Here is a 12,981-nt window from a genome sequence, read left to right as displayed (position 1 = left end):
AAACACTATTGGATTGACTTTGAGGCTTTTCTGTTTTCTTAGGTACTTACCATACTTTTTTTCCCATAAAATGTTGCATACCAGATTGGATTAAATTTACTCCTTCTTTTCAATTACTGTTAGTGACTTTGACCGAACAACAACATATAAAGAGTAGCGTTGCAAGTATTTAAATACTTGCTTTTCAAAAATAGAGTTAACTAATTTTACTCATTTATTCTTATCTTGAAAATATGGTATTAACATTATTGTGGCAGGTTATCAAAATATGTTTGACTCTATGTTTTTTCTACCTCTTGTCCTGTTTAGCTAAAGGACACAAAATCAGCAGATCAGAAAACAACGCTACTTCATTTTCTGGTGGAAATATGTGAAGAAAAGTACCCTGATATTCTGAATTTTGTGAATGATTTGGAACATTTGGACAAAGCTAGCAAAGGTTTGTGCTTTTATAGAAATATCCCTCTGTTCTGAGTCTTCAGTTCTTAAAGACAGAAAATAATGCCTTTCATTTGAGCATGCTTGCTATTCCATCCCAGTGTTTTCATACTGAATGCGTCATTTTAAAAACAGAAGTTGCAGAACATTTGTTTTATGAATTGTCATTATTAGAGTTATGAGTCTAATTTGATGAGATAATGAGGCCCTATATTTAAAAATCCGAAGTTTTTCAGTTTAAACCTTGGGAGTACCTGCCAGCCCCACCTCTGCTGGTAAGCCTGCTCCACTGGGACTCAGTGTCATTCACCAGTGCTCAGGGACTATTGTATATCTGAGCCAAGCACTAGTAATCAGTGTCCCCCATTTGTCCAAATCCTAGATCTGTCTCCACCCACCTTGCAGGTGGGGCCTGCTTTCTCTTCCAAGTAGACACCACATTTCCAGAGATTCTGTTCACTCCTTTTCTAACCTGCTTCTAGCCCTGACTGGGTTTAGATCACGTTATAAATGGTCATAGAAAGAGTTAGGACCTGTTACTAATACTTGGTTATAATATGATCAATTGTAATTTTTTTTATTAGTTTTTATTTGTGTATCACGTTGATCCTATGGGGGGCTTTAATGGGCTCACAACTACCCACTTACGAATGCACACTTGTATGAAGATACACAAGTGTACTGTGTTTTGGAGGACAACTTACTTGAAATGGTGGCTGTCTGTTCTCTTTGTGGGTGGAGCACTGGTCATTAGCAATGTCAAAGTATTTTGTAATTTGTTTATTTCCTTCTTAAAGTTGGAATTGGTCAACTTAAAGATACTTTATTTTTTCCATGTTATAATGAATACTCCTTAAATCAAAAAATTCACTTTTATCATTCCCTACCCTGTTTAAATTGTTTTTCCTTCTATAAAATGGGGATTGTAGTAATTTATCTCATAAAGGCATGTGACTTGATGAGATGATATATTCTTTGACACTTTTTCCTGAGATGTATGTTTTTGGGGGTGAGGGCGGGTGCTGGAAATATATTGGTCTAGATTTTTAAGACCAAAACTAAACCTTTAACTTTACTTTTTATTCCTGCCTCCCAATGCTCTAATGATAATTGAATTACTTACTTTGTCTTTGTGCTACCTTAAAATGTACTTGGTATAAGACTATTGTATGTGTATGTGAAATTTAAGAATGAAAATAATTGAAATTATGTCGTATATTAAACAGTGTGAGATAGGGCCAAAGGGCACAGAGGAAAAAAACAAAAGTAATTCAGTGACACTCAAAATAGTTTTTATGTGGTCAGTTCTTTAATTTGGGGAAGGTGACTTCCCTAAATGAGATTTCTGAAATTTTGGAGTAAAATGTGAATTAACAAATGAAAAAGTATTGAAAGTGGATGTTCTTCATGAGCATTATCCTTGATAAGTAACAGAATGGTAGATGAAAAAGTGGTGCAAAGTGCCTTGAAATGTAGTACAAGTTTTTTTTTTTCTCCTAGTGGAGGTAGTTGAGTAGTTAACAGCTTATGTCAACGTTAGGTATTGAGCAGCGGTTAAAGCAACACAGACATTTTCTGCCAATGATCACTTCACCCTCTTTCCTACTGGTCCTAAAACTTAACGGTGAGCCTGGACATACTTCTCTTGCAGATGCAGTTTGTATCACAGAATTTATTTTCTGGCAGTTTTTGTGTATAAATTAAGTTTTTGAAATATCATTTATCATGAGTCACTTGATTGTACGTAAAATTCGGTACAAATAGTACAATATTTTACTTTTGAAAACTACTTAACTTTCCTAAGGTCTTGCAGGGTTGTAACTTGGTAATTAGGTTCTTCTGTTTGTTTTCCTCTTCGGTGTTTCTGTGGGGCAGTCCGGGCCTTGGGGGTTTAGTTTCCATCTGTTACAGCAGAGGAGCGCGTATGTGGATGGGTCAGCACATACCGCTAATGTGTTTCTCAGGGAGCAGCAAACTCCATATTTGAGATAGAGTAGCCACTACTGAGGTAATTTTTTTTATAGTGCAGGTGATTGTAGAGCATAATTTCTTTCTATGCTTATGTTACCCTATTTATGCATGAGATTTTGGAGGAATACGTGTAACGTTTTGTATGAAATAAGTCTGTTTGCTTTGGAGTATTTCAGTGCTCTTATATATCATTATTTAAAAGTTTCTAGATTTGGAATCTCCATAGTGAGCTATCTCATGAATTAAAAAGTACCTTTGTTTTTTGAGACATAACAAATCTTGGCCATTAGGTACTCTTGGATCAGCAGGGGGAACTTTCATTGCAACTAATGAGCTTACCCGGATGACAATTTTCAAAAATCTACTTCATTAAGACTGCTTCTTTTCTGAGAGATAATAGCTTCCAGCTTATCTGTTGTATTTCAGTGGAAATATTTCAGGTCATTATTGTATTTCTGTGTACGATTGTGATAGTTCTTTCCTTTCTCAGTTTCTAAGGGTTGAATACATTTTCCTTTGTCTAAACAAGTGAAATTAATGAACTCTAATCTATGAAGGTTTTATTGATTATTTCACATGACCTGTTTCATTAAATTGGAATGATATTTTTTAATGAATAGAAAATATGACAAAACTGTGGAGTTCTTTGTGTGTATTAAAATGGAACAAAGGTAAGTTTACAGTGTCGCCTTGTTCAGCTCTGTCGTTTGTAGGGTTATCATAGCTCTAGCAAATATTTCCACTGTTCCCTAGACAGTCAACTCTGAATTCTAGAAGGGCCATGTGAGTTCACTCTGTCACTTACTCACACATTCATTAAATCACCATATGTCGTGTGATTAGTCCGTGCCGGAAACTGTGCTCTTGAGATGCCGTCGATCCAAGGCATAGTTTCTGACTTAGGCGACTCGGGCTCTGTCACTCACAACTGGCTTCTGTCCCAGCTGGCTCCTCCCTGTTACTCTCAGTGCCCTTTACTTCCTCCTCCTCTTCTATGCATCCTCTAAGTATTGCTGTTGTTACCAGCCCTTTTTCTCCCTATAGCTTCTCCTCAGGTAATCTCTTCAGGTCCCAAGGGCTTAAATACCATCATAACATTAATGACTCACAAACTTTTACCCCAACTTTCCGTCTAAGCTCCACACTTGTAGATTCATTAGCTTACTTGCCATCTCCAGCTACACCTCAGTTTGTAGATCACCATATGCCATAAAGTGTGGCTGTTGATTCCTATACCCTGCACCTCTCCTCCCCAAAATTTAATTACTTGAGAAAATCCTCCTCAGCCCCCTTCCTTCTATTCCTCTTTCTCATCTGCCCTGTCTGTTTACCACCTTTCACTATCTCAACGGAGAGCTCTGTGGTAGATTCTAAGTTAAATCTACGGGAAGTGGCAGCTGTGCCCTGAAATGTCTAGTTTTCTCTTTCATCAAGTAACAAGTAAATGTCACCTTCTCTTTGGTGCTTTTTCCTGGTTCTTACTGGGAACCTCACTAAAGTCTCTGTGTATTCACTCCACTTTGCCCTTAAGGATAAATCTGTAGGTTTTGCAGAAATTCTTAGACCACTATTTAAAAACTCCTACTATACATTCGAGACCATTTCTGGAACTGCTGGGAATGTAATCAGCTTCTAAAGAAAGGGCAATATCCAATGTATTATCAGAGTGGGTTAATGATCACCCATTTTTATTTTTGTCATGTTTTTATTTCCACATTTTTAGCTTTCAAGAGCATTCTTTGATATATTTGATTTTTTTTTCTCTCCATTTTAAAGACCTCTCTGCTTTTAAGGCTCTATTTGTTTGCTTTTAGCTAGTAATTTCTTGGTCTAATCCAAATATTTGTCTATTCAAATATATCTCCTAGTTTTCAATTCTTCCTGACTTTCCAACATTTTATGATAAATGCCTTACTAAATACCAAATGTTTGTCTTTTATTCACCTACTGTGAACACTTAGAACACTTAATTTCCAGGTGGCTGCCACCTGGAAACTGCATAGTGTTTGAAAATTTCAAATTCATCCGCAATAACAAGTACAAAGCATTTTCAAAGGCTTTCATTAACCTCCTTACACTGTGGACCTCCAAAAATGTCAATTAAAATGTATTAGTGAGTTTTATATACATGTGTATGTAGAATATATATTTTGAATATTCAGTATTATTAATTCAATTACATTTTCTATTTTAAGTGTACACTGTCAGTTCGCTAAAATATTTACTGTGCAGCAAGTTAACAACCTAAGTAACCTTGTATTAGTTGACACCATTATGTCGTGAAGGCTGTAGGTTCGGGCCCCATAATTTTCTGAGATAAGTAATTCATTCCATGTCTTAAATCAATTGTAGGATATTAAAGTTTTGAAAATACACATTGTACATTTTTCCCAATATAGTGAAGTAATTGGATAGTACACATTGTTGCTGGGAGGGCATTTATATTAAAATAATTTTGTTGGAAAAGACAAACGTGTAGGATATTGCTTTCATTGAATTGTCGGTGAAGCACAAAAAGTATCTATATGCTCTTTTGGGTTGAATTCTGTCCCGATGCAATGAAGCCTTAACTGCATGCCTGAGAATGTGACTGTATGTGGGACAGGGCTTTTAGAGGAGATTAAGTTAAAATGAGCCCTTTAGGGTGGGCCCTAATTCAACCTGACTAGTGATCTTACAAGAAGAGGAAATTTGGACTCAACAGAGAGACACCCGAGATGTGCACGCACACAAGACAGACCACGTGAGAATACAGTGAAGAGGTGGCCACCTGCAAACCCAGGAGAGAGGCTTCGGAACAAACCAAACCTACTGACACCTTATCTTTGACTTTAGAACTTTGAGGAAGTAGGGTTTTGTTGTTTAAGCCACTCAGTCTGTGGTATTTTGTGATGGTAGCCCTAGCAAACTAATACACTGACTTTTCCGGCTTAGACATTTTGGCTACAGAGTAGAGTAGCCTACCTGAGTGTTTTTTTACTTCATCAGATCAGGTGAAGAAACAGTCATAGACCTGCTGTGCAGATTGTCCTTTCACTAGCAATCAGTTTGGGAATATCAAAGGTTCTTGTACAAACCATGAATTGTCACAAGATTTTAAATAATTACAAGTATATCACAATTCCCTTTTTTAATACACATGACATAAATTAGTACATGTAGAAGGAAACATTGAGGTATTCTTAATAAATATATTTATGGCTATTTACATTTAATTTCAGGATTAGATCTATGGCATCTTGTAGATTTTATTTTAGAATACATTCATTTATACTGAGTTGTACTAAGTCTTTTTTTGCCTTTTACTGACTACATCCCAATGTATACTTATTTGCCACATCTCCCTGTTTTGCCAATATAATAGTTGTAATTTTATTATAAGCTAGTAGCTGATAAAGTCTAGTTGAATAGTCTTTTGACACTTTCCAAAAGAGGAGAAATGGATAGATGGTTTTGCCTATACACTTTTTGCTCGTTATCCTATGGAAATGGTGTAGGCATTTGGTATTCCTAGCTGGGGGCACTGGTTTTACAGGTTGGTAGTAGAGTAATAAGCTATGTCCATAAAGCTAGTCAAGGACTTCTAGGTAGTTGCCTCAATGATCTAATTTGACAATCTGCAGCCATCTAATAACTATACTTAGGAACCATAATTTTAATATTATTACAAGTCAAATATAAAAAAGCTAAACTTTTAAAAACTGCAATTCACACATATTTTTGCATATACTTACTGAAGGGACAATATCTGTAAAATGAACACTTGCATGGTCTACTGGTCAGGAGCCACAAGGCCCAAGTTGTCTGATGAACAGCATTTTGTTGTAAATTCTGCCAGTTCATTTCCAGGGATTATCTATGAAGAGTTGGCATCAGAAATTGAAATTGGAGACTTTCATGCAGTATTTTTTAGTGCAAATATAAACTGTTTTGGAAAGCAGCAGATAGGAATTTAGAAAGAAATTGCCAAAATGTCTGTAAGGGTGAAGGACTCTGGATTGACATTGAAGAACACTGGGCATGGAGGAACCACTCGCAGCTGAAGATTGCTTTTTAAGATACTGAGCTAGGAACATTTCCTGAGTCGGCTGGTACTTGGGCTGATAGATGATGATGAAGAAGAAAACTACATCAGGAAGACCTCTATATCTTTTTGGAGGTTAGCAGACGGAAAGTGGCATCAATACAGCATTAATCTTTTTGAGAAGCTAACAGTTTACAGTGTTTTCAGATTTTTGGCCAGCTACCGACTTGAAATAGCTACTCAAACAGTTACATCAGTGTCACCTATGAGCCATCGCTAGCATCAAGTAACAGGGCAGGGTCAACAGTGACGACCAAGGTCTTGGAGCTCTCTTAGACTGCTGGCTGTAAAGTTATATTTACTGCACCTCAGTTTTGCAACCTGAAGTGGGAAATTACAGACAAGGCAGATGAAAGAAAATTTCAGAATGAGAGCGTTCTAAAGACAGCTTGACAAAGCAAATGTGTGTTCCATAGAGAAATCTAAGCATGGACGGGAAAACCACACTTACGGCAATGCGCTGAGTCTCGCCGTGCACAGGGCTGACATGGGACCGATGCGGAGGCGTGGAGTTGATCAGATGCAGCAGGTAGAATTGCCCGCTGTATTTATGCAGCTTACAACATGTTGAATTAGTAATTGTATTAGTTCTGTAAGACTGCTATGACTAATTACTACACACTGGGTTGCTTTAAGCAACAAATTTTTCAACTACTTGTTGAGAAATACAGAAGTCTGAGATGAAGGTATCAGTAGAATTGGTTCTTTCCGCAGGCTCTCAGGGAAGAACCATCCAGCACCTCTCTCTGAGCTTCCGGTGACTGCCCCATCTCCTACTGCCTTCTTCGTGTCACTGTGCCCTCCCCTCTCCCCATAAGGACACACCAGTCATTTCCTTTAGTGCATACCCTAAATCCAGGAGGATTTCTCAAAATCCTTAATAGATTCCCTCCACAAAGATCCTATTTCCAAATAAGTTCTGAGCTGCTGTGTAGGCATGGATTTGGTGGGGGCACTATTGAACTTGGTCCCCTCTTGTCATCCTTGTCATCAGTCCCATAACTGATGGAGGTAGCATTATTGTCTTTGAGTATTAGGAAACAGCTAAGGGAAATTACACTGATAGGTACATATGGAAAGCATTTATCATTATGTCGTGAAACATTTTGGTGTTTAACAGTTGTTGATGAGCCTATGGAGCACCCTTAAGTCATATGCAAATACTAAAGCACTTAAGACCTTAATATGCCTTAAATTCATAATATGCCTCTGAATTGAGGAACTTTTATTAACAAGATAGTGGCAATTACAATAACTCCAATAAATGATTTCAGTGGGCAAAATAAAAATGTGATCCCAGTTCGATTGTACAGGCCTTGTTTTGTGGGAGAGGCTGCTATTACTCTGAAGCTAGACAATTGGTATTCAAACCCCAGATCTGCCTCTTGGTAAAGGTAGAACCTTAATGAGCTCCATATTCTCTCTGGGACTTGGTTTTCTTGTTTTTTGTTTTTGTTTCTTTTTTTCTTTTTGACCTATGTAATGAGGATTGTATAAGTGTGCTAAGTCACAGGTTTGTAATGAGGATTAAATGAGTTAATATGTGTCAATATTCATAAAGTTTGAAGAGCACCTAGTGAGCACTACATAAATATTCTCTGTATTTGTTGTAGTTGTCATTGCTGTTATTTTTCAATGATTATTTCTTGTTGTCATAGATCTGCCTGTTGTCAGTAATGGTGCAGGTAAACATGAGTCTCTGTGAAGAGTATATTTTAGACATTTAATATATATTCTCACAGGATATTTCAACAGATACCAACTGTGTCTTACCTGACACTTATGCAAGCTTTAGAATGCAAGGCCAAGAACTTTATAGATTTCTCTTATTAAACATTTTTTATACTTTTCTAAAAATTAGAGAATAATATCCATATAGGAAATTACACAAATCGTAAATGTTCATCTCAGTGCGTTTTCACCAATTGGACATACAAGTGTAGGGAATACAATTTGGAAAATGAGTTCTATTTTCCCTCCTGTGCTTCAGCCTGACACTCTATTTTGATTAGATTTGAACTTTGATAAGATTTCTTTATGGAAACCCTATAGAAAAAGGGTTTCTGTTACTAAATAACCTTTAAAAAGAACTAGTCTTCCAGCAATTCTTCAACAACTTGGAGGTTAATTGTTTTTTATGGAAACGTTTACATGTTATTTAAAGAACAATATTATCAGCCCCGAGTTAGTAAGGAGTGCTATATGAAAATATGAACTAACACTTCAGATAAGTGATGTAAGTGACAGAAACGTCTGAAAAGATGTTTACTCACCTTCACAGAAAAAACTAAAGAGAATCTTGACTCCTCTCAGGAGAGGTCATCTTTAAGGATGGATTTCAAATTACTCTGTACGAAGTCCCTTTCATTATGTAAATATGTCTATCACTGTGATGTTAGCTTCTCAGCAGCTCTTTGTCAAGCTAGTTATTTTAAGGAAAAAAGTACTAGTGCTTATTAATAGCTTTTTATTTATTTTGACACTATAAGGAAAGAACTGTTTTCCCCCAAATTTTTTAATATATATTTTGATTATGCTATTACAGTTGTCCCATTTCCCCCCCTTTACTCCCCTCCATCCTGCACACCCCCTCCCACCCACATTACCCCCCTTTAGTCCCATGCCCATGGGTTACACATTTAAGTTCTTTGGCTTCTACATTGCCTGTACTATTCTTACCCTTCCCCTGTCTATTTTCCACCTACCATTTATGCTACTTATTCTCTGTACCTTTCCCCCTCTCTCCCCCTCTCACTCCCCTGTTGATAACCCTCCATGTGATCTCCATTTCTATGATTCTGTTCCTGTTCTAGTTGTTTGCTTACTTTGCTTTTGTTTTTGTTTTAGGTGTGGTTGTTAATAACTGTGAGTTTGCTGTCATTTTACTGTTCATATTATATATCTTCTTTTTCTTAGATAAATCCCTTTAACATTTCATATAATAAGGGCTTGGTGATGATGAACTCCTTTAACTTGACCTTACCTGAGAAGCATTTTATCTGCCCTTTCATTCTAACGGAAAGCTTTGCTGGATAGAGCAATCTTGGATGTAGGTCCTTGCCTTTCATGACTTGGAATACTTCTTTCCAGCCCCTTCTTGCCTGTAAGGTCTCTTTTGAGAAATCAGCTGACAGTCTTATGGGAACTCCTTTGTAGGTAACTGTGTCCTTTTCTCTTGCTGCTTCTAAGATTCTCTCCTTCTGTGTAATCTTGGCTAATGTAATGATGATGTGCCTTGGTGTGTTCTTCCTTGGGTCCAACTTGTTTGGGGCTCTCTCAGCTTCCTGGACTTCCTGGAAGTCCATTTCCTTTACCAGATTGGGAAAGTTCTCCTTCATTATTTGTTCAAATAAGTTTTCAATTTTTTGCTCTTCCTCTTCTCCTTCTGGCACCCCTATAATTCGGATGTTGGAACGTTTCAAGATGTCCTGGAGGTTCCTAAGCCTATCCTCATTTTTTTGAATTCTTGTTTCTTCATTCTTTTCTGGTTGGATGTTTCTTTTTTCCTTCTGGTCCACACTGTTGATTTGAGTTCCAGTTTCCTTCCCATCACTATTGGTTCCCTGTACATTTTCCTTTATTTCACATAGCATAGCCTTCATTTTTTCATCTAATTTGTGACCAAATTCAGCCAAATCTCTGAGCTTCCTGATTACCAGTGTTTTGAATTGTGCATCTGATAGGTTGGCTATCTCTTCATCGTTAGTTGTATTTTTTCTGAAGCTTTGATCTGTTCTTTCATTTGGGCTATTTTTTTTGTCTTGGCACACCTGTTACATAAAGGGGCGGACCCCTAGGTGTTCAACAGGGCGGAGCAATCCAAATCGCTGCACTGTGATTCTGAGTGTGGGGAAGGGGTCCAAGAGCGAACAATGGCGCTTGCTCTGCTCTCCCCTGGTTTTCAGTCACTTCCCCTGCTACCCACAATCAAATTGGGCCCCTCTGGTGCTGGTTCCCGAGTGGGTGGGCTTGTGCACGCCCTAGGCCCCTGTGGGTATCTCCAACAAACTCTCCTGTGAGACTGGGAGTTTCTCCTGATGGCACCTCAACCCCCACAGGTGTTTTCAATCTGGGGTTTGAGGCTTTATTTCCCCCTGCTGGAGCCCTGGGTTGCGAAGTCGGTTTTGCTCCCCCACTGTTCCTCCCGGTTTATCTGTGCACGAATGTGGTGCCGCAGGGTCTGCCAGCCACCACCTTGTGGGGTCTGCCAGTTACTGCCTTGCCTGTCCTGTTCCATGATCTGCCTCCTTGCTGGGTCCTCCAGCTGCCATCTTGCTACAAGTCCTCTCCACCTGGCTGCCCGTCTCTGCCCCTCCTACCAGTCTGGATGAATGTGTCTTCTTTAACTCCTTGGTTGTCCGACTTTCATACAGTTCAATTTTCTGTCAGTTCTGGTTGTTTTTTGTTTTTAAATTGTTGTTGTCCTTTTGGTTGTGTGAGGAGGTACAGTGTGTCTACCTATGCCTCCATCTTTGCCAGAAGTCTGTTCTCCCAAAATTTATTGAACTCTCGCTGCATAGTAGATACTGTCCTAAATACTAGTATGAGCAGACTTGACTTTGAGTGACAGGGAAAAAAAAATAACAGTGTCTTAAATAAGATTTATTCATTCATTATTTCATGAGTTGTTTATGTAATGCCTCTTCCATCCCAGGCCCCATTTGGGGAACTGGATACAGTACATGATCACAAAGAAAAGTCTCTGCTCTCTGGAAGTGTACATTTTAGTTTGTGGATGCAGAGCATAAACCAAAGAAAGCAGTCTGTGTATTATGTCAGATAGTTAGCTTTGGAAGTCCAAGGCAGAGTGTTTTGGAATTTATGTTGAGCAGTCAGAGAAGCCTTGTAGAGAAGGTGGCTTTTGTGCAAAACTTGAAGAAGGTGCAAGGACACAAGACCTTTGAGTATTGGAGAGAAGTACTCTAGGTAGAGGGAAGAGCAAGTGTACGGGCCCCAAGATACGGAACTGGATCAGGACAGAGGGAGGAAGGGGCAGTGTTAGGAAATAGGTCAGAAAGGTCAGATGCTAGAGGATATGATTGGCCATCATAAGGAGTTGCCTTGACTCTGAGCTGGGGAGCCATTGGAAGGGTTTTGAGCAGAATGACATCTGACTTGCATTTCCATAGGTTGCTTTCACTGTTATGTTGGAGGAAAAATGTAAAAAACCAATAGCAGAAGGGCAAAAGCACTTAGATGGTTTTAATAATAATAATGCAGGGGAGAGAAAATGTTGGCTCAGGCCAGGAAGAGGTAGCAAGTGTGGTAGGAAGGGTTTAGACAATGAATTTACACAGAAAGTAGAACTGACAGGATTTCCTGTGATTGGGTGTGTGGGATATGACAGAAAGAGAGGAATCATCATTGACTGAGATGATGTAGGGGTGGACTCGAGAAGGAAGATGAGCAGTTTCATTTTGAAAATGTGAGTTGACTGCCTATTAAAAGTCAAGGAAAGATGTCCAATAGACAGTTGGAGTTCAGGGGAAAGACCTAGACAAGAGGGAAATTTTAGAATTTTTTAGGTCCAGAGACTTGTTAGGCAACATGGTCTCCAGCAGCCATATAAGAGAACTCATCTCATAATTTGCAAGTCAGTCAATCTGTCCTTAATATTTACCATGGAGCACATTTAAAGCAACAATACCTCCCTCCCGTATACATGCAGACAAAACCACTATCCTGAGAGAACAAACAACTCTATTATGGACCATGTTTGGTTAACATTTGTCATGTTCTAGAACGTCTTATTTGTAGAAAGGGATTCTCAAATTATTATGTGTAAATGTGATTTTCTATTAGTAGGCTTCTCCGATTAATACTGTTTTCTCTTCTAAAAAGCTATTTTGCCTTTAAACCCTCTTCATAGTTGAGGAATAAGGCTGCTTATGTCTCCCTGGTGAGAGTGAGATGGGACAACAGAATTGACTGGCACCCTTCACTGGCAGTGCCAGTGATTTCCTCTGCTTGCCTTCTCCCTGTCCTCTTTCCAGGTTCCATAGCAGATGTAGGCCATTCTCTTGCGGTGTGATGTTAGCAGTAACAGCAAAACCCTCACTGTGTGATGTCAGTGGTAACAGCAGAACCCTCGCTGCAGAGAGCACAGTAAATTAGCTGGGGGATGCAGGTTATGCTGTATTCTGATATGGGTTCCACCAGTTATCAGAAGACTGGGAGGAAAGAAAAGCTGAGCAGAGGAAGGTAGGGCTCTTGGTGAGGATAACTGGCTTTTGTTTCCTTCAACGTACATTTTCCTGGTATGAACTAAGCTGCCATTTATTTTGAGTTTGTGCTTCTTTACCATCTTGTTTCAATTTCATACATTTTCAAAATAGTAATGTGTTTTATAATGGTATTCTAGAACTTAGGTTTTGTTATAGACCTACTTAGTAGTAAGGATTTTTTTAATGCTACTGAAGTTTTGTGCATAACTTGCATTTATGAAATATTCTTATAGTTTTATAAAAATACTTTTATTATTACAATCT

General features: G+C 38.4%; 1 protein-coding gene across 1 annotated transcript in view; it reads left to right on the top strand.

Annotated features, from left to right (window-relative positions):
* The window catches only part of DIAPH3 (diaphanous related formin 3), a 455,761-nt gene that overhangs the window by 273,443 nt on the left and 169,337 nt on the right, over positions 1 to 12,981 (top strand). The window contains exon 22 of the mRNA XM_053916803.2: positions 310 to 439. Within this exon, the coding sequence (XP_053772778.1) occupies positions 310 to 439 (130 nt within the window). The remainder of the gene's footprint in view (positions 1 to 309; positions 440 to 12,981) is intronic.

Source organism: Desmodus rotundus, chromosome 13 (assembly GCF_022682495.2).
Source record: "Desmodus rotundus isolate HL8 chromosome 13, HLdesRot8A.1, whole genome shotgun sequence".
Taxonomy (NCBI): domain Eukaryota; kingdom Metazoa; phylum Chordata; class Mammalia; order Chiroptera; family Phyllostomidae; genus Desmodus; species Desmodus rotundus.
The sequence above is the reverse complement of the archived record's forward strand: the minus strand, read 5'-3'. Positions and strand labels throughout refer to the sequence as shown.